The sequence below is a fragment of the Papio anubis genome, chromosome 7 (genome assembly GCF_008728515.1).
Source record: "Papio anubis isolate 15944 chromosome 7, Panubis1.0, whole genome shotgun sequence".
Lineage (NCBI taxonomy): Eukaryota > Metazoa > Chordata > Mammalia > Primates > Cercopithecidae > Papio > Papio anubis.
The window spans coordinates 16,634,900-16,657,695 of NC_044982.1; the positions used below are offsets into that span (position 1 = coordinate 16,634,900).

The 22,796-nt window shown below is 39.6% G+C and overlaps 1 protein-coding gene across 11 annotated transcripts in view; it reads left to right on the forward strand.

Annotated features, from left to right (window-relative positions):
* The window catches only part of EFCAB11 (EF-hand calcium binding domain 11), a 160,660-nt gene that overhangs the window by 37,896 nt on the left and 99,968 nt on the right, over positions 1 to 22,796 (forward strand). The window contains exon 6 of one of the 11 annotated variants that reach the window (XM_021941940.2): positions 20,149 to 20,265. The exons of 8 other annotated variants lie outside the window; for them this stretch is intronic. In XM_021941940.2, coding sequence (XP_021797632.1) covers positions 20,149 to 20,191 — 43 coding nt within the window. In that variant the 3' untranslated portion in view covers positions 20,192 to 20,265. Of the gene's footprint in view, positions 1 to 1,024; positions 1,160 to 3,305; positions 4,180 to 20,148; positions 20,266 to 22,796 lie in introns of those variants that run through there. 2 more of the 11 variants (XM_009212125.4, XM_009212123.4) reach the window with 2 other exon arrangements.

Sequence of the window (22,796 nt, forward strand, 5' to 3'; positions counted from 1 at the left end):
GCTGGGATTACAGGCGTGAGCCACCGCGCCCGGCTCTTCCTGGGTTTTCTACCTTCTCTTCACCTCTTAAGTTTTTTGAATTCCTTTAATTTTCTTTTTTTTTTTTTTTTTTTTTGAGATGGAGTCTCGCTCTGTTACCCAGGCTGGAATGCAATGGTGCAATCTCGGCTCACTGCAGCCTCCACTTCCCAGGTTCAAGCGATTCTCCTGCCTCAGCCTCCCAAGTAGCTGGGATTACAGGCTACCATGGCCGGCTAATTTTTGTCTTTTTCGTAGAGACGGGATTTCACCATGTTGGTCAGGCTGGTCTGGAACTCCTGACCTCAGGTGATCCACCCGCCTCGGCCTCCCAAAGTGCTGGGATTATAAGCATGAGCCACGATGTCCGACCTTCCTTTAATTTTATTTCTAAGGAAAAGGGGTTTCTTCTTTTTTTCCCCTAATTCCTCTCTTTTGTTCTGGTCTTATCTCTTCCCCTTTTTTTGATCTAAGGCATTTCTCTGTCAGCCATTCCCACTTCTGTTTATAATGCCTACCCCTGCCTGAAGATATACTCATATCCATCCTAGAAAGCTGCTGTCTCCAAATAAGGGCCTCCAGTTGCCCCCTGTCCTTTTGCTCAGGGTTCATTGTTGCCAGCTTCTTGCAGCATTCACACCCCGCCTGGAGAGCCAGTCCTTGATTCTCGCTCTTCCCCAGCTTTCATTGCACTGTATCGTCCGCTGCAGTGACAGTGCTTCCTATTCATTGATCACCAACTACGTGTTACCTTCCTTAGTCCTTACAGTGACTCACCACATCAACGGCATTTCTATCCGTTTTACGGATAAAGCTGAGAGTCCTTTATTGCTAAATTCAAACCAAACTGAACTAATTCACAATTATTATTATTTTGTTGGTCAAAGAAGTCACAGAACCAAGCCCCTAGGGCAATCAGAATTTTTTATTTGATTATAATCATATTGCTGGTACTTGTTAATGGTCAAGTGTTTTTGTAACCTCAAAATGTTATTTTCTTGTTTAGGAATGCCACTGCCTAGTAATGATAATGATGGAGTAGACTGAATTTACAGGTAGAATAAAATGTCTGCACTCCCATGTTAACTGCAGCATTAGTCACAATAGCCGAGATATGGAAACAACCTAACTGCCCTCCACTGGATGAATGGATAAAGAAATTGTGGTATGTGTGTACAGCAGAATATTAGCCATAAAAAAGGAAATCCTGCCATTTGTGACAGCGTGGAGTCATCTGGGACATTGTGCTAAGTGAAAGAAGCCAGACACAGGAAGACAAATATTGCGTGATATTCTTTTTTTTTTTTTTTTTTTTTTTTTTTTTTGAGACGGAGTCTCGCTCTGTCTCCCAGGCTGGAGTGCAGTGGCCAGATCTCAGCTCACTGCAAGCTCCACCTCCCAGGTTCACGCCATTCTCCTGCCTCAGCCTCCCGAGTAGCTGGGACTACAGGTGCCCGCCACCTCGCTCGGCTAGTTTTTTGTATTTTTTAGTAGAGACGGGGTTTCACCGTGTTAGCCAGGGTGGTCTCGATCTCCTGACCTCGTGATCCACCCATCTCGGCCTCCCAAAGTGCTGGGATTACAGGCTTGAGCCACCGCGCCTGGCCTATTGCGTGATATTCTTATATGTGAAATCTGAAATAGTCAAACTTAGAGAAAAAGAGTGAAATGGTAGTTGCCAGGGTCTGGGGAGTGGGGAAGATGGGGAGATGTCAGTCAGAGGATACAAACTTTTAGTTATAAGGTGAATAAATTCTAGTGATCTAATGTACAGCATGGTAACTATAGTTAATGTGTTGTGTACTTCAGATTTGCCAAGGGAGCAGATCTTGAGTGTTTTCAACACACATACATATATACACACACACACACACACACACACACACAAAGCATGTCAGGTGATGGATATGCTAATTGGCTTGACTGTGAGTCATTACACAAAGTATACTTTTATCAAAATGTCATCTTGTATACCTTAAATATACACAATTTTTTGTTAGTCATACCTCAAAAAATGTCTACACAGACTTAGACTCATGACATGAGTCATATTAAAGGATATATTTAGAAACAAAAATAAATAAAAGTTTGAAAATGCTTTTCTTAACCCAAGTCTTATTGTTAGGATTCCTGATAATCCAGTCATGACTTCAGTTAGGAATCCTTGCCATGGTATATTGAGACTCTCGTCCAAGGAGAGGAAGGAGCAGGAGGGTCTCACTCTTGTTCTCTCCTTGTAAAAATTTAACTGTGTTTGCAGGAGAGAGTATTTGACAAATACATGAACAAATGAATGAATGAAGTGGGCAAAGAAATAGAATTAATCTGATCAAAGTTTACAAGTTCAAATTATGTGTTAAATTGGGTAGAGCAGCTGCTGGCCCTTACTTTTTTCTAGGCCTATTTCAAATGGTCTTCTTTAATAGACTTTCAATTGCAGATTTAGACTTGGAGGCTTTAACAAATATGAATTGAGTACACATTTGTATAGCAATTTAAAGTGCTATTATCACAAAATTGTCATGGTAGATTTAAACTCTGGCAGATGGCTTTTAACCAAACCCTGCCATCAGAGTCAAATTTGATTCTTTGGATGGTTCTTTCTTTTTTCTGTCTCTCTTTTACATAGTCTAGTAAAGAAGTTTCTTCAATGACCAGTTTTGCCATAAAGTTGATGCCATTTGTTCTGTGGGTTACAAATTTATTATCACAAATGGCTAGATATACTTCTCATAGACAACTTGTATCCACAAATTGTTTTTTTTTTTTTTTTTCCTGAGCCATTCTCCCTAGAAAACACATTGTTTTGGGGGGAAAAATTAGACTATCCTTCAGGGATATTTATTTTCATGATTCATTGTGCAGAGATCAGAGTTGTGCCCTAAGGGCTTGGCTCTGCTCTCTTTATACTGGTATCCATTGCTAGGTGTGGCTCAATTAAACAGGAAGGGTGGCTAGATAGCATATATATTCACAGGTCAGATGGCAGCATCCATCTTTGAGACATGAATCTTGGTGGGAAAAGTTCAGTTTTTTAACAAACGTGAAATTACCTCAATCATTTTTATATCAAACATTTAAATTAATGTCTGATATAAACACTGGAGGCTAGCATAGTATTTGATACCATTTAGTTTGCTCTCTCTCTTAGTTTCTGATTTTCATTGTAGTTCTCAGTGTTTGCTTTTTCAGTGTGAGTTTATGGCAGAATAAATCAAATTAACTTTGGTGGGTAGATTGAGTTTTCTCTGGTGACCTTTACTAACCAAAACATACTTTCTTCTCAGGTGAAGAAACCAGACTGGATTACTATTTATTTGACTGACAAAGAAATGCATTTCTAATTTTATTTAGTGACTGAAATAAGTTGCTTCACCGTAAATTAAATGTGAAATAAATGTGTGATCATCTCTTAATGAACCGAACAGATTGAGAGCTAAGCTCCTTTGCAGTAGACCTCTTTCGCCAGTTGGTGGTGCCAAAAACTCTGCTAAGAAACGGATTGAAAGAACAGGTTAACCAGGAGACTTTCTTAATAAGCATTATTTTCGTAGTTTTTGAAAAATTTGTACTGAAAACATACACCCAAATTATCACATTTTCTAAGGTTAGGAAGCAAAGCTAACCCCTCTGGTGACCAGCAGAATACATTTCTATAATGATGTATAGCTTCTGTAATGATGTCGTTGGCCTATGTTAATATTCACATATTGGAAATTGTAAAGTTGTATAACATCTGACTCCATCCTGGAAATAGCCTTTAGTGTGCTTGCCTGGAGAGTGGAGGAGCAAACAATAATGTGTACAGAGAAGGAGAGTGATGTCCCTGGTTATATTTATTGGCGAATTTGGGTCTTTAAAAATATTGACTTGTGTTATTATTGCTATGATTTTTTTTTTTTTTTTTTTTTTTTTTTTTTTTTTACCATTAATGTATTCCTGGAACAGCAGGAACATTGCTTTTTTTTTTGGTTAGGGGCTAGGTTTGTTTGTTTAACCCTTTACTGTTTAGCCCTGAAAAAGTCCAAATGGAGCAATAGCCTGTTGCTTGAATGTGTCCTGAGATACAGTCAGAAGAACAAAGGCTTTGGAGTCAGAGAGATCAGATTTTGAATTTCCCTACATATTTCATAACTCTCTCTCTCTTTTTTTTTTTTTTTCTTTTAGACCAAGGTCTCACTCTGTTGCCCAGGCTGGAGTGCAGTGGCACAATCTCGGCTCACTACAACCTCTACCTCCCGTGTTCAAGTGATTCTCATACCTAAGCTTCCCAAGTAGCTGGGACTACAGGTGTGCACCACCACACCTGGCTAATTTTTTAGTAGAGATGGGGTTTCACCGTGTTGGCCAGGTTGGTCTCCAACTCCTGGCCTCAAGTGATCCACCTGCTTCAGCCTCCCAAAGTGCTGGGATTACAGGCGTGAGCCACTGTTCCCAGCCTTTCATAACTGTCTCTTAATTACTTATGCAGATTCTCTACTGCTCAGTTTTTCCAGTTTGTAAAATGGAGATAATAGCGTCTTCCCGTGAGAGTTGACGTAAACATCACCTGAGATAACGGATGTGCTGATTAAGTGCTCCTCACCCTGTCCTTTTCTAGTTTAAGCACAGACTCGGTTCTTTTTGAGCCTCCACCACATCCCATGCTCTTAGCCAGGGCCTTAGGACTGGAGTCTCTCCTTGTGTCTAATGATGCCTCATGCTGCATTGATGAGATGTTTCCAGGTTGTAAAGTTCCACAAGGATTTTGTAAAGACTCACAAAAGAGATACTCATATTGTTAACTATATGTGGTGTTCAGATATTTGCCCGTCTACCCTGGGATGCTTCCATGTTGATCTGAATCTGCCTAAATGTTTAAGATTGGAGAAGGGAGCACAGGGTTGCTGACAGGTGTAGCAGCAGTGTCCCCAACCATTCATTTATCCATTTATTCCACAAACTTTTACTCAACATTATTCTTGCTGGGTCTCCGACATACAAAGATGAATTCCCAGAGAGCCTGAAGATGCTTCTGAGAGCTGCAGACTCAAGAAGCAGGATGCTTTCTGCTTAGCAGGAATTGATAAGCAGCCCTTATCTATGGAAGAGCAAGAAAGATAAATGTTTTTTAAAATATTATTTTAAAAACTTATAAGATTGTAAAAAAAATTTTTTAACTTTGAAAAACTGATAGTTGTATTAAGCTTTTGATAGCATCATGTTTGGAAGAATGAACAAATCAGAAGAAGGCTTCAGCGTGGTTGGTAAACTCATAAAACACTGTTAATTAGGAGCTTTAGCCCAGTATAGAATTTTAAAATACAACTATGTAAGGTACATATGTTTTTAGGAATGGCACAACTAACATCTTTGATTAGATGCGATTGAAAGATTCAGACCCTTAAGATTTAGAGATTATGGAATCATAGAATTGGATGGTGGCAGGGACTTTAGGAATCACATATGCCATCTCTCTTATTTTCTAGCTAAGAAAATGGAAGTCAAACGTATATGGCTTACCCAAGGTTACGTAGACCTGGATCAAAACTCAGGTCTCCATGCCAAGGCATTATTTTTCCATCCTAACTCCTATACAATGAGCCATTTTCAGTAGATAAATATATACTTGTTCCATCTCAATAAACTTTCATGCTAAATATGGAGTATCATGTGCGCCCCATTATCAAAATGAAAACTTTGGCCGTACCTTCGACAGTTAATTAAGGTGCTCCTACTTCCATCTCAGAGCTGAGCTGAGGGGAGGCAGGGCACACCAGGCCTGTCATTCGCAGTTCTCAGCCAGAGCCAACGAGTTCCCCACAGAAGCAGGCGGCATTTTCATTCACGCCTGCCTTGCCTGCTTCTAGTTTCTTGCTAGATGAATGGCATCATATGCCGCAGGTGTATTAGTAATTTCTGAGTTTGTTCCCCACTAAAAATGACCTCATTGTTTTGTGCTTCTTTTCCATAATTATACAGTAACAGGAAAATAAACCAGCTCTGGGTACAGCCCACAGCAGAAATCTTGTGCTCTTTATGCAAGTTTGATTTATAGACGTGTACTGCAGAGCAGAGTGACTATGAAACATTCATCTTCCCATTGCTAGTTGCCATGGAAATCAAGTACACAGAGCAGTGTCATTCCAGTCCTGGTGATGCCTGCAGTAGTTTATTCCTTTGTTGTTCCCGTTTCTTAAGCAACTGCCTAGCATTCTTTCATCATTACAATTAATCATGCACACAAGTTTTTATCTTCGTCGCGCATAGAAAGTACTAAAAACGTATGACAAAAACAGGGAGAATTTAAATATTCCTATGGCTTTAAATATGCATTTGTAATTTTCACCCTCAGTCCCACTGGAAAAATAGGTCATGCAAAAAAGAAGAGCGTATATTAATGTACAGATATTTCAATAAAGAAAGCAGTATAGAAATTTGAGGGAAAAACAATGCTAAGCCCGGGAAGCCCGGGAAACCTTAAGGAACTTCAGATCCTGAGGTCCCCCAGTGTTTAGAACTAAATCAGCCTAGGTAATGCCAATCAAAAAAAAAAAAAAAAAAAACAAGAAACAAAAAGCCCCTGAGCTGTGTATCATCAACTCCTGTTTTGTTAGTCTCCTTAATGATTTGAACAACCTAGATATTTGCTGGATAGACATGCTAGACGTTAGAATAGAGATCCTTTTTCTCTTTAAAGGCCAATAAAGTTCAGGATATATTTTTTTTAAGTGGAAGTAAAAGGAATTCTAGTTCTTTTTCTTTTTTCAATGAAACCATTTTATCTCAGTTTTAACCCACATAGTTCATAGTCTATACCATACCAACAATGAATAAATGCTTGTTGATTAGCCACTGCCTTCTTTTGTGGACTTCTGGCCATTCTGTTGGCTAAGAAAGCGTGTTCCAGAATAATTGTCTGGATCTAAATCCCTGCTACATGGCTTATTAGCTGTGAGGCCTTTGAAAAGTATCTCAGCTTGCCTTGGTTTCCCCATCTGTAGAGGGAACAGCTATAAAATTAAGATAATGACGGGTTGTTAGGAGGCTTAACGGAGATAATTCATGCAAATGGCTCAGCCCTGTGCCTGGCACAGGACACGTGCTCTGTCAGTGGGGACTGCTGCCGTGGCAGTGGTGGTTTCTATTGCCATGACTACTACAGGCCACAACTGAATGGAGAACTGTGCTCTGACCTAGAGAGTAATACTCAGTTGATCTACAGCAATTCAAGCCCCAAAGCCACAGGACTCTGTTCCCAGCGTCCAGGCTCACACAATGATTGCTGGTGCTTTGTTTTGCTTATGCTACATTGACTTGTTAACATCTCAAGACTGTGGATACTAGGATGGTGGCTAAGAAGTATTTACAAGGGTCTTTTTATCTGCAAATTGAGAAGAGAAGGCTGCTACAGGCAGTCCTTGAAGATGCAAATTTCTCATCTTTGACCTGGATTTGTTTCTTACAAGGAGCTGTGTGTGGAGCACGTTGGGAGGGAGTGGGCTGCCTTTACATGTCTTGAGGAAGGTTCTCGTGTTTGTCTACATAGTCTGAAATAACGTCTGACCTGCTGCCTCTCCACCCCCAAACCCCCCTTGTCACTCGGCAGTGCCTGAAGCATTCCTTCAGCCTTTCTGGAATTGAAGTTTTCCTAACTGGTGGCAGAAGCATTCTTTGTTGAAATTTACTCTCCTTGGCAGTTCTCCAGGGCACACGGCAATGCCTATTTATTTGATTTAGCCTTTGTTTGGTTAGCCTTGTATTTTGTCTGTTTTGCTTTGCGAAGTTCTTTTTCCCCCAAATTTTCATGTTTAAATCCCTTGGACTTCACTTCTATTTATTTTACTAGCTTGCTTTAAAATACTGCTAAAAGTTGTTTGCTTTAAGCTCTCACAAAATGAGTAGTCTTGGATTCATTTGTCTTCTTCCCCCAAGCCTGATCCATAGTGTGTGTACTAGGTGCACCTTTGTTAATTATTAAAACAAAATAGGCTTTATAGTTTGTACTTTGTACATCCTAATGTTATACTACATTGTCTCCACTTCTCTTTATTTAGCTCTTTGTTTTTTTTTTTTTTTTTTTACCGTGTCCTCCAATCATTAGGCTCATGTTAATTCTAAAGAAATAGAAGTAGCTTAACTTTTCTGAATCTTTTTGTTCTCCCTCCTCTGCCATTCTTCCTGCTTCTCCCCACAAGATAAAAACCCGTCCGACTCACCTGTCTTCCAAGTGAAGCTGGCAACACTCCAAGTGACATAAGTACCCCAAGACACCCATTTTTTTGTAACTAAACATTCAGTGACGAAACTTAGACCTTCTCTAGACATTTTTTGTATGTATGTATGTATGTGAGACAGATTCTCACTCTGTTGCCCAGGCTGGAGTGCAGTGACACAATCTCAGCTCACTGCAGTCTCCGCCTCCCAGTTCAAGCTATTCTCCTGCTACAACCTCCCGAGTAGCTGGGATTACAGGCGCCCACCACCACGCCCAGCAAATTTTTGTTTTTTTAGTAGAAACAGGGTTTCATCATGTTGGCCAGGCTGGTGTCAAACTCCTGGCCTCAAGTGATCTGCCCGCCTCGGCCTCCCAAAGTGCTGGGATTACAGGCATGAGCCACTGCACCCGGTCACTAGACATTTTAAATCCTCTCAACCCCTGATTGTATGTGTGGCCTTCACCTCACACTTAATGTGGCCAACATATTCTCTTGCCTTCTCTTTGTCCCCGAATCACTGTAAGAGAGATCTTTCCCCGTGCTTTTTTATTCTCAGGCTTATATCTTTCTTTGTTTTGGAAACACATATTTGTTAGAATCTTCTGCATTGCAGATACTGGAATTATATGAAAATGAACAAGATAGACATTGCTTTGCCCTTTAGGAGCTTGGAGTCTAGTTGAGAATATAGGTGGTTAGAATCCAAGATGGTTAATCCTGAAAGATGACTACAAAGTACTATGGACAAGAAGAAGGCTTAGTGCAGACTGGGGAGGGGGCACCAAGGCTGACATCAGAGAAGTGATAGCCAGCGTGAGACCTGGAGGATGGTCTCCATTTGCCGGACTTTGTCTTAGCCAGGCAAGGAGGGAAGGCATATTCTAGACAGAATGCATCTGCAGGGGTCAGTGGGAGAGTATGAATAACTGAGAGTTGTTACGCATAGTTAGCCTACTATCAAATACACCTATTTTTTTTTCAGTGGGTGGGTGCAATCAGAAGGATGAATGCAGAGTGATGAGACTAGAGCGATAGGCAGTGTCAGATGAGGAGAGTCTTGTAAGATTTGTCAAGTTCAGACTTTATCCTGAGGATACCAGGAAGCCATCGAAATGTTTTACGTAGGAAAGTGAGGTGATCAGACTTTTTTTTTTTTTTTAAAGACAGAGTCTTGCCCTGTCACCCAGGCTGGAGTGCAATGGCGCCATCTCGGCTCACTGCAACTTCCGTCCCCCCAGCTTCAAGTGATTCTCCTGCCTCAGCCTCCCAAGTAGCTGGGATTACAGGCGCGTGCCACCATGCCCAGCTAATTTTTTGTATTTTCAGTAGAGACGGAGTTTTGCCATGTTGGCCAGGCTGGTCTCAAACTCCTCACCACAGGTGATCCACCCACCTCGGCCTCCCAAAGTGCTGGGATTACAGGTGTGAGTCATGCCCAACCGACGCAATCAGACTTATAGTTGACATGATCTCTCCTAGTGTAGTGTGGAGAATGGATTAAAATGTGGCAAGAATAGCCTCTAATTGGGCTGAGTCTAGGGACCACTTTCCCAACTCAGCCTTCTCTTTTTTTGCGGCGGGGGGGGACGGAGTCTCGCTCTGTCGCCCAGGCTGGAGTGCAGTGACGGGATCTCAGCTCACTGCAAGCTCCCCCTCCCGGGTTTAGGCCATTCTCCTGCCTCAGCCTCCCGAGTAGCTGGGACTACAGACGCCCACCACCTCACCCAGCTAGTTTTTTGTATTTTTTAGTAGAGACAGGGTTTCACCATGTTAGCCACGATGGTCTCGATCTCCTGACCTCGTGATCCGCCCCTCTCGGCCTCCCAAAGTGCTGGGATTACAGGCTTGAGCCACCGCGCCTGGCCTCAGCCTTCTCTTTAACCCCACAATGTTTGTCCAGCCCAGCATGCATTTTTCTGATTAGCATGAGGGCTCATCTCAGACATCAGCTCCCTTTCTCTAGCTGCCTGTCTTAAAGGCCGGGACTGTGTCTTCTCCCTAGCTCTGGGCTGGCTCTTGCTCTACACTAAATGTGTCATCTGGAGCACCGACTGGATCCAGGTTTTACCATTGCCCAGAAGAGTCTGTTGTTTTGCCTATTGTCTTGGCTCCCCTGGGATTTTGGTGCCAGCTTAGATCTAGCCTGAGTTCAGTGATCTCCTTTGACCCCTGAAATTCATTGCCATTCACACGTTGGCCCTTCCTGCCCAGCCAGTGTAGAACAAACCTGCTGCTGAGGGAATCCTCCTAGCCCTCTCTTTCCCACTAGTAGTTGAGTATCCTAGATACTTCACAATTGATCTCCATTGTATACCTATACAGAACACTACATTTGATAAGATGGATTGAGGTAAGGTGAGGGGAACTAGCTAAAGGTTGAGTATCCCTTATCCAAAGTGCTTGGGAGCAGAAATGTTTCAGATTTTTTATTTTTTCAGATTTTGGAATATTTGCAAATGCATAATGAGATAAGAATGGGACCCAAGTCTAAACACAAAATTCATTTATGTTTCATATATACCTTATACACAAAGCCTGAAGGTAATTCTATATAGTATTTTTCATAATTTTGTGCATAAAAAGTTTGTCTTAAATACTTATGTGTGGAATTTTCCACTTGTGGTGTAATATTTGTGCTCAGAAAGTTTCAGATTTTGGAGCATTTTGGAGTTTGGATTTCCAGGGCAAGTTGCTTAACTTCTCTGTGCCTTAGTTTCTTCATGTATAAACTGCAGGTATTAAGAGAACCTACACCAGAATTGTTTGGAGGATTAAGTGAGCGAATGCCCATAAAAATACTGTGCCTGGCCCATAACTAGCTCTCTCTACTTATTCATGTTGTTACTATGGTGTCTAGACTTAACCCTAGGGAAAGTGGGAGAACATAAAAGGTTTTTGACTTCAGGAATATTTGACAACAGCCAAATAGGTATTAACCTTGAAAGTTCCACCCCTCCTCTTCACTATGAATAATTGAGAGATGACAGTGGTATCACATCCTGCCCAGCTAGGGGGCTATTCCAGTGAGTAAGTAGATGTAAGGGAGTGATAAAAATAGCTAACTGATACCTAGTGCTCACTGTGTGCCAAGCCCTGTTCTAAATGCTTTAGTTGCATTAACTCATTTGATCCTCACAACGACCCCATGAGATGGCTACTGTGATTATTCCCATTTTACTGATGAGGCAACAGGTACAAAGCAGCTGAGTGACTTTGCTAAGATCCCATTAACTGCTGGAATTCGGCTTGGACCAGACAGTCTGACTCCACGTTGGAAACACAAATAGATACAGCCACCATGTAAAGGAGGATCTTTGCCTTGCCTTTTTCTCTCTCCCCACAGGGGTACCCTTAAAAAGGGATTTTGAATCTCTTTATCAATCAGATCTACTACAGTCTGTAGATTTTGAAGGAACCATTTTATTTAAGGGCCTTTCCGGTACAATTTCAATAGAATAAAGATCTAGACAGCACATAAATTTTCATAGTAAAAAATAGAGCTATATAATCTATGGCCATAACCCTTTTCATAGCCCTAAGGTTGGGGATATATGAAAACACTTTAGCTGAATTGTACATTCTTTTTATAAAATGCCTGATTTCTGGCAATTTGGTCAGACAATCTTTTGATAAAAATATCAAAAACCTCATACTGCAATACTGTAAAATGTGATGGTGTTAATGGCCAAAAACATCTGTATTTTAGACTGTCATGAACTGTTTAAACATCATCATAATAGGAAACATTTATGGCTTAAATAATTGAAGTCCACATTTCTCAGAAGCCATCTGCTCATCTCAACCTTTTGTTAGACCTTCAAACAAATCACAGAACTGACCAACTTGAGTTTCTCTGTAACTCTTTCTGCTCCATCATGGGGTAGTGGGATGTGCAGGGGCTGTTGGTCAGTTCTTCCGAGTTTGAATATCATAGTCGTGGGAAACTGATGTAGGCGTCTGTCATGGGAAACTGATGTCTGTTAACCTCCCTGGACTTCAGTTTCTACTTCTGAAGGACTTCTAGCTTTAAAATACCTTGATTCTCTCTTTCTAAACCTTTTGTTTACTCACTGTTTAAAGAATATTATAATTAATATACAGTGATCTAATGGTAAGAAATAGAGAAGAAAAGACAAAATAATTTGGTTTCATTAATTTCATTTAACATTATTTCACAAAAGTTCATTAAGCACCTACTATGTACATGATAAATATGTGTTTCACTGTCCAGTATACTAATAATGTTAAATTCTCAAACTGACTTGGAATTTTCCTTCTCTCAATTTTCCCAGTGCTAATGTTCCCCTCCTGGCTACAACATTACCATAAAATGTTATACTCTTTAATCTTATTTTCATATTCCCCAAACAAAGCAAAACAAAATCTTTCATCTCAAAGGCATTTTTAGCATGTTGCAAATTATCATGAAATCACACACAATTTTCTGTTTTCAGTTTTTCAATGTAAAACCTACTAGGTTATGTTTCTTAGGAAAAACTGTAGACATCAGATGTTCACTTCTAATTTAGATGGGTTAGCTGACATACTAATTTCAATGAGTTGCAGTAATGAATTTGTCATAGAATTGAAGCCATTTTCTGGCTATAAATCACCCAAACCCAAATGCTGTAGGAAATTTACAAGGACTGCCATTAGAATGGGATGTTTTAAATTATCTCAGTTGTATTGAAACAAAACCAAGCCTGATTAACAGATATATCGGGTAGTCATGAATTGATGTGACAGAAAAGAGTTATTGGGCTATTTGTCAAATGATAAACTGGATGATGATGATGGAGAAAGTTACCTTTTTTTTTTAAATTTTTTTTAGTGCTCTAATGAGTGCCAGGCATTGTCAGTATTTCATGTAATCCTCGTGATAACCTTATGAGATGTACAGTATTATTACTATTTCTATTTTACAGATAAGAAAACTGAGCTTGGAGAGGTTAGATAATGTTCCCAAAGTCCCACACTTTAAATAGCTGAAAATGTTTCACATTGCTTGTTGTCACCTTGAGTTCACCGTATTTAAAGTGAAGGTCATCATCCTGATCCCTTGTTGTTCTTTCTGTTTCTGTCAGTGATATCATGATTTTCTGTTTCATTCTTGCAGTCATTGATTTTTCCTTTTCCATCTTTGCTCTAAATCCATTCAATTACCAAGTCCCTTCCCTCATTCAGTGTCTTTCTGCTGTCAGCCTGCTTCTCATCCTTAGTGTCTAGGCCTCCCACCTAAATGGACAGGCTAAAGGCCAATCTCCATAACTCAGTCTTCAAGGCTGGCTACTCTCTGACTCCTCCTCTTCTTCTAGGCTCTTTTTCCTGTTACTTCTCTCCAGATGAACTAGTTACCTAAATACATTGTGCCCATTTTCTACATCCCCTTTTGTACATGATAACTCTTCTGAGATGGCCTCTCCCCTTTTCCCTGCTCCGTGAGCCCTGTCCCTTCCTCAGCATGAGACTGGGTCTTCTCCTGAAAGATGTGTTTTGATCAGCTCATTCCTCAGTGAATATCCCTTCTTTTCAATGCTTGTGACAATAGGCTCTATACCTGTCATTTTGCACTAAGCACATGCCATCTGACTGGCATTGCTATACAACTCTTCGTCTGTGTGATCTGTTTCTCTCTTAGTGGTGGTTAGGGCTGGGTCTAGATCTCTCCCTAACATCTGGAACATTGCTCTATACCTAGAAAGTACAAGTCTTCATGCTTCATGTGCTTGGGTAAAGAGAGGAATTTTTATGGTAACTATAGTAAATATCTCATATATTGACTTCATTGACTTAAGAGATCTCCTGTGAATCCTCCAAGCCTTATTATTCAGAGACCCATTTCACTAGAAAGGGACCACATGTATTCATAGGATACAGTAGTAGATTGTTTGCAGAGATGGTCATAGCTCCTTCCATCCCTGTTCATGCACCTGTGTAAAGTGACTTGGCTCTCTTCCCATCAGGAGGAAGAATTTATTTCTCCACCCCCCAAATCAGAGCTGACTTGTGACTTTGACCAAAGGGCATAGAAAAAAGTAACAAATCTCAAAACTTGAGGGGTGGTCTAGGGGACCACCCCCAACAAAGGATCCCATCTGGGAGAAAATTTTTGCAATCTACCCATCTGACAAAGGGCTGATATCCAGAATCTACAAAGAACTTAAACAAATTTACAAGAAAAAACCCCATCAAAAAGTGGGCAAAGGATATGAACAGACACTTCTCAAAAGAAGACATTTATGCAGCCAATAGACATATGCAAAAATGCTCATCATCACTGGTCGTCAGAAAAATGCAAATCAAAACCACCATGAGATACCATCTCACACCAGTTAGAATGGCCATCATTAAAAAGTCAGGAAACAACAGATGCTGGAGAGGATGTGGAGAAATAGGAATGCTTTTACACTGTTGGTGGGAGTGTAAATGAGTTCAACCATTGTGGAAGACAGTGTGGCGATTCCTTAAGAATCTAGAACTAGAAATACCATTTGACCCAGCAATCCCATTACTGGGCATATACCCAAAGGATTATAAATCATTCTATGATAAAGACACATGCACACATATGTTTATTGCAGCACTATTCACAATAGCAAAGACTGAGAACCAACCCAAATGTCCATCAGTGATAGACTGGATTTAGAAAATGTGGCACATATACACCATGGAATACTATGCAACCGTAAAAAAGGATGAGTTCATGTCTTTTGCAGGGACATGGATGAAGCTGGAAACCACCATTCTCAGCAAACTATCACAAGGACAGAAAACCAAACATTGCATGTCCTCACTCACATGTGGGAGTTGAACAATGAGAACACATGGACACAGTGTGGGGAACATCACACACCAGGGCTGGTCAGGCGGTGGGGTACTGAGAGAGGGCTAGCATTAGGAGAAATACTTAATGTAAGTGACAAGTTGATGGATGCAGCAAACCAACATGGTACGTGTATACCTGTGTAACAAACCTGCAGGTTGTGCACATATACCTAGAACTTAAAGTATAATAGTAATAATAATAATAATAACAGATATGTTTGTGTTAGAGTTCTCTAGAGGAAGAGAAGTAATAAAATATGTGTATAAATATTGAAAAAAAAGGGAATCCATCTGATGCCATGCCTTTTGCCACATTAATCCCTGAGTTTTTGTTCCATTGTATACATATGATAGATGTGGCTTGAGATGCTTCTTGAACCAAAGTTTTAATGCATTTCAAAGTTCTGCACTTCTAAGAAGTGATCTTAAAGGTAGATAATAAATTGTGGTTATTCACATGCCCTGATACCATAGTTCTGTTTTATCTCTTGTAGTTTCTTGAACGTAGTCCAAAATTAACATTGATTTAAAGTGCTAATATTTTCTCAAATGTGTTTTTAAAACTTTGCATTCTTGTGTTCTTCATTTGCAACTACCCAGAATTGCCCCTCCCCTTCTCTTTTACCCATTATAAGGAAACAAGTTCTCTATTCGCCAAATAGCAAAACAGCTTTTGCTTAACAGTGTATATTTCACTTTCGTGCTAAAGCTGTATCCCAGTAACATTTTCTTTCATGGAAAATGACCATTTCTTCCAGGAGTATGTAATTTTTTTTCAAATGCATGAAGTTTTCAAAATGAAACCGTATCAGACAGAATGATCTTTGGCCTTATGAAAGTGGAATTTTTTTTGTAGTTCTGTGGTTGTCCATTATTTTAAAACCTATTAGTTACAACAGGTTAGCTTGAAAAATGAGGAGGTTTAAATCTGAGACAAAATATCTCACTATAGTTAGATTCTGAAACTCTGCCAGCAAAATTGTGTTTGAACGCTTCTTGAATTTGTTTTGTGAGGGGTAGCTTTCTGCTTTAAATGTGTATTCAGTAAAACACAGTTATTCAAATTCTGGTAGACATGTAGGGGAGCCAGATTAATGTGTAACGCAGATGCAGCATTGTTCTTGGGGCTTTTTACTCCTAATGACTGACCTAATGTGTTGCGTCTCCTTTTTCTGGCTGAGAGAAGGAATCACATTTTATTCAGTAATATGTTCACATTGTGTTTCACCTCTTGCTATCTCTTATACTACAAGAATACCTGTGACGTATTGAGATAGCTAATATCATTGCTAGAAAAGTACAAGGTAATTTGGATAGAAAATAATGTGATAGCTTTAGTAACAGAATATAATTAAATTAGCGCCTAGAGTAAAAATAGCGAAATGATTTATTTTTAGTCTTGAATGGCTCAGATCGGTATGATTAAAATACGTAAATTAAATAACAGCCTTTAGTTCAGTGGTGTTCTGAGTGGTATCAACTCTCTCTAATATCTAATCTTAAGTATTAATGATCTAATTCTAAGTATTCTATTTTCCTCTGCCCTCCCCCACTATTTTAAGTAAACCCAATATGAATTAGATAAAATAGGAAACACATTTGTTATATTCTTGGAGGCCTTGGAGATTAAGGATTTTAAATTGGGCTGGCATATTTTTATTAATCTACTAGAAAGTGGTTATTGGAGCACCTTCTATATACCAGGGGCCATTCTAGATGCTGAGAATGGAGCCACCAACACAGCAAACAAAGTCCTTGCTGTCAGGGAGTTTACAGATAATAACTGAGTAAACAAGCAAGTTAATTTCAGATAGAGATAAAACACTATAAGAAAAATAAAATAAATACAGAATACGATTGAATGGGGAAGGGGTTGCTTAAAATTGGGAAGCTAGGGAAGACATTTTTGAGGGCTGACACTTGAACTGAGACCTAAATGACGAAGAGCCACGCAGAAAGAGGAAGAGCAGTTGCAAAGGGTCTGAGATGGGTATAAGCCTAGAGGGACTGAGAAACTAAGAGAAAACCACAGTGGCTGGATTGCAGCGAAAAAGAGGCAGCAAGGTCTGAGCGAAATTTGAGAGGTAGGCGGGGCAAGATGCTGCATTAGTCATGGGTGCTACCTTCTTTCTTTTATATTACAGGGTGAGTAGCCCTTCCCTGAAATGCATGGGACCAGAAGTGTTTTGGATTTTGGATTTTTTTTTAGATTTTGTAATATTTGCATTATACTTACTGGTTGAGCATGCCCAATCTGAAAATTTGAAATCTTATGCATTCCAGTGAGCATTGTATTTGAATACCATGTATAATATCAAAAAGTTTCAGATTTTGGAGCTTTCAGATTTCAGATTCTGGGTTAGGGATAACTCAACCCATATTATATTCCGTATTGTGTCACATTCCATCATGTCATATCATATCTCACACCATGTTGTGTATTTATATTGTATTATATATTTATGTCCCTGTACCTTACAGGGAAATGAAGAGTCAAAGAAAGACCTTAGACTTCTCAAGATGTGTAGATTTTCTGGCATTCCCAGTGTACAAAGTCATGCTAGTGGGTTGCTGTATCCTGGCTTGGAGCCCTCACCTGCTTTTCATGTTTCTTTCCCATTATCAGTTAAATTCAGTTCAACAGATACTTTCTTGGTACGTGCCGGGCCCAAGAAACTGATGAATCCACTTGGGCCATTTTACATATGAATGCAGAAGAAATTGTGATAGACTTTCATTTTAGAGCAACTTCCCTAGATTATGTCTATTATTTCAATTAGTGAGCACCTATCTTTTGTACCATCTTATTTATACTTAGGTTACAAGCAGTAAAATGATCATAAGGGCCAAATATCTAATCTAAATGGCAGTGATATGTAATGTTAACATAGTCATCATTTGTTTCTCTCCACTGGCGATACAAGACATAAAAAAATGATTTTGAGGCCTACTTAAGCATGAGACCAAGAAGTGTTTATCATTTGAGTACCTCTCTTCTGGGAAGAATAAGGGAAGTTTTTAAAAAAATTAACAGTTTAATAAAATATCTGAAAGTTTACAAACGTATTCTTTTAAATGAGGCAGCACAGATCTTCTGTTACAATGGTTATGATCAGAGTGTCTGATTTACACTAGAGGATCAGGAAATAATGTAGACTATTTCCTTTCCGCGTGTCTTCATACCATATGTAGCCGTAATATACTGACTTAAAATTTCCACCGAATTAAACTTTCCAGTGATTTATAAGATGTTGAAATGCATTACCAAGAGCAGTTATTGAATCTTCCTTCAGAGATAATTAACAAAAGACTTTGTTATTAAAAAAGAAAAAAAAGCAATAATTTAGGTTTCATGATGGCAAAGGTAAGCTCTAGAAGTCTTTCTGTGATTTGCTGATAGTAATTCCACTCCCTGGATGTTTGTTTTGCTTTGTTCTTTCTAACTCTCCCTGATTCGGTGGTTTGATAGATTTTCCTCCTATTTAGAATAAAACTGTAGAAGTCAGTACCACATTTAGTATCTATCTCCAGGTATGGCCAATCCTTCTTCCCACTGGCTGTGTTCTGGAAGGTTCTGGAAAACAGCTGACAAAGCCTGAATGTGACAGGGCAAGACATTCTAGGTAGCCCTCGTGGCTTTTTCAGCTGTGCTTCTTATTTTCTCACAGATGTATGTGTGGTATGTAAGTGTATATGATGCATATATGAAATGAATATTCAAGTCAGAAAATTTGTACATTTATGTTCCTCCCCGGTTACGAAACAAAATATTCCATTCTAGCCATGGTTAAAGCCCCCTGGGTAGCCCTGCCTGATTGCCCTAGAGATCATCACTGTCCTGATTTTTTTTTTTTAAATCATTCGTGTATGTCTTTATATTTTATGACATAGATTTATATATCTTAAATAATACAGAGTATTGTTTTGCTTATTTTTATACCTTATATAAATGCATATATAAATGCTTTTTCTCTTATTTTATTCTTAGGAATTATCCACATTGATCCATGTATCTTTCATTTATTCTCCCTGCTGTATAGTATTCTGTTGGGGCACCAGGGGGCACAATAACCAGCACCTTCTTTTCCCCTCCAATATCAATTAAAATATCGACTCCAAGTGTAAGAGAGTAATAGAAATTTCAGCTTTCTTAGTGACATAGTTCTATTGGAGGGATTGGTTTGCTAAAATGCAGCCCACATTAAGCAGGTTTACCCTGTAGAGTGGAGTGGCAGGGTCTTTAGCGTATTCATATCAGCAGTTGACTTGTTTCCCAAGTGGTTGGGCCAGTTCACAGTATCACCAGAATTCCTTTCTATCTATATACCCACCAGCACTTGTTACTGAACTCTAGTTTTTGCCAATTTGATGGGTGTGAAATGGCATCTTATTGTGATTTTTAATTTTTCTCATTACTTACAAAGTTCATCATGTCTCCTAGCCCTTTGGGTTTCCTGTTCAATGTCAATTTCCTATTTATGTGATTGGCCCACATAAAAAATATTGGGTAGTCTGTTTTTAAATGATTTATAGGGGCTCTTTATATATTCTGGGTACTAATTCTTTCTTATGTGTGAGTCACAGAAATTTTCACCCACTTGTGGCCTGTCCTCATTTTTTGTGGGGGAGGGATTATCTTTTGATGTATAACTGGATATTTTCCCAGAGGTTTTAGAGAGAACGTGAAAAAAAGAAAAAAGTGTGGGACTCTTTGGCATGTCCAAAGTCTAGAATTTTGGAGAACATGTGTGTAGTGTTACTTGAGCATACAAATGGGGTCTCCCTTGTGATTTTCTGCCTATTGCAATACTCACATTATCTTTGAACACTTGCTCATCTTTCTTTTTCTAAATTAGCCAGTTTGAACATTTCTCTGAGATTTACATTATTTTCAAGTTCTTTTACATTATAGAATTCAATGTTTACTGCTTAAATTATGATTTTTTAGCCTCAGTATAGTTGCATGAAAAGGCTATACCATAAAACAAGTCTGACCTACCAAAAAGCAAATTTGTCTACCACTTGGCAACTCTCTCTGTGTAACACAACTTTTTCATTTTACCTATTCTGATGGCAGTGCTGTATTAATATTTCATTCTCTCCATAGAGCTTGTGGACATTATCATCATCCAAAGGCATTTGAGTACTAAATTGCATATGATGATATTTATATAAGAAAATTGCAGGCCAAGCGTGGTGGCTCACTCCTGGAATCCCAGCTCTTTGGGAGGCCGAGGTGGGAGGATCGCTTGAGGCCAGGAGTTCAAGACCATCCTGGGCAACATAGCAGGACCCCGTCACTACAGAAAATGAAAAAAAAATTTGCTGGGCATTGTGGCACACCCCTGAAGTCCCAGCTACTCAGAAGACTGAAGCAGGAGGATCCTCTGAGCCCAGAAGTTGGAGGTTTCAATGAGCTATGATTGTACCACTGCACCCCAGCCTGGATGACAGAGTGATACTTTGCCCTCCTAAAAAAGAAAGAAAGAGGCAATGCGAGGCCAGGCGAGGCGGGGCAGGGCGGGGCGGGGCGGGGCGGAAAAGAGGCCAGTCACAGTGGCTCACACCTGTAATCCCAGCGCTTTGGGAGGCGAGGTGGGTGGATGACTTGACGTCAGCAGATCAAGACTAGCCTGGTCAACATGGCGAGACCCTGTCTCTACCAAAAATACAAAAATTAGCCACACGTGGTGGCGCGGGCCTGTAGTCCCAGCTACTCAGGAGGCTGAGGCAGGAGAATTGCTTGAACCTGGCAGATGGAGGTTGCAGTGAGCTGAGATTGTACCACTGCATTCCAGCCTGTTCAACAGAGCGAGACCCTGTCTCAAAAAGAAAAAAAAAAAACAGCAAAACAAAAACGAGAAAAAGAAAATCACATCATGATTTTGCTAATTCTTCGTAAAACTGGTTTCTTATAGGGTCATACATAGATTTTCACCATAAAAAGAGCCTCAAAGAGCATATGGTACAGTCCCTTATTTTACACATGCGAAGTTAAATGACCAATGCAAGGTCTCACACCTTGGTGGGGGTGAATGTGGGCATGGAATAGGATTAGGACCCAGAATTCTTGGCCCTGGCACAAGGTGTTTTCCACTATGATGGATTATAGAATAATAATGTTATTCTTTATTTTTATAAAGTTGGTGTGCATTTCTAGATTTCCTTAGGTTTCATAGAAACATAGGTTTCAGTACTTTTAGCTTTTTGGTGATGACATCGTTTTAGTTTCTTAGTACTGAAGGAACTGTTTATCATACTTGCTTAAATTAGCTTTATGGAAATAATGTATACTGTTTTCCTTCCTTATTTTCAACCGTATTTACATGCTAGTCTTTCCAACAGGTTGTATAAATAAGTTAAATGTTATGGTAAATTATTCCAAAATGGCATATTAAGTTTGCATAAATTAAAACTATGGTGCAATACTATGAATCAAATTGTAACTAGATGTAAATTTGTAAATGTGTGTAGTTAATTTTTTAAATATAATTTTTCCATGCACGACTGCTTTATTTAAGTTAGTGTGTTTAACAATAAAATTAGTGCGTTCAACTCAAGAACTACAATATTACCATTAACTCACATATACCGGTGCACTCCTCCATCCTATCTTCCTGCATTTTTCCATAGGAACCAGTATCCTGAAGTGTTTATTATTCCCATGCTTTAAAAATACACACACGTGGTTGGGCGTGGTGGCTCATGCAATCTCAGTACTTTGGGAGGCCGAGGTGGGCGGATCACAAGGTCAGGAGACCGAGACCATCTGACTAACACAGTGAAACCCCGTCTCTACTAAAAATAGAAAAATTTAGCTGGGCGTGATGTGCGCCTGTCGTCCCAGCTACTCAGGAGGCTGAGACATTGCTTCAACCCTGGAGGTGGAGGTTGCAGTGAGCCAAGATCATGCCACGGCACTCCAGCCTAGGTGACAGAACAAGACTCCGTCTCAAAAAAAAAAAAAAATGCACATATACATATTTTTCCTATATGTTTCTCTAATGTTTAATCTTCCTTGTTTTTAAACTTTGTAAAAAAGAATGTCAAATGTATATAGTCTTTGTGACTTGCTTTTTTTCACTCAATAGTGTTTCTAATATTTATCCTTGTTTTATGTATAATTCACTCATTTAAAATCTGTTTAGCGGCTGGGCACAGTGGTTCACGCCTATAATACTAGCACCTTGAGAGGCCAAGGTGGGAAGACCTGTCGAGGCCAGGAGTTCAAGACTCTCCAAGCAGTAAGCAAGACCCCGTCTCTATAAAAAATACAAAATAAAAATTATCCAGGTGTGGTGGCACATACCTATAGCCCTAGCTACTGGGGAGGCTGAGGTGGGAGGATCACTTGGGCCCAGGAATTCAAGGCTGCAGGAGTTCGAGGCTGCAGGAGTTTGAGGCTGCAGTGAGCTATGCTTGTGCCACTCACTGCTCTCTAGCCTGGGTGACAGAGTAAAATCCTGTCTCTAAAAAAATAAAATAGTATAGCATTCCACTGTATGGATTTACCACAGTTTGTCTATTCTTTGGTTGATGGGCATTTAGTTTTCTTTTCCCCAATTTTGTTTCCTTTTTCTCTTCTTATTAATACTGTATGAACACGTTTGTATCGTAACTCTTAGTGCCCATGTGCAAATGCTTCTCTGGATATGTACTTAGGAATGGAATTGCTAGGTTGTAAGGTACACAAATGTTTACTTACATAGTGCTGGAATGTCATAATGCCAAATGATATTTTCAATAATTCATATC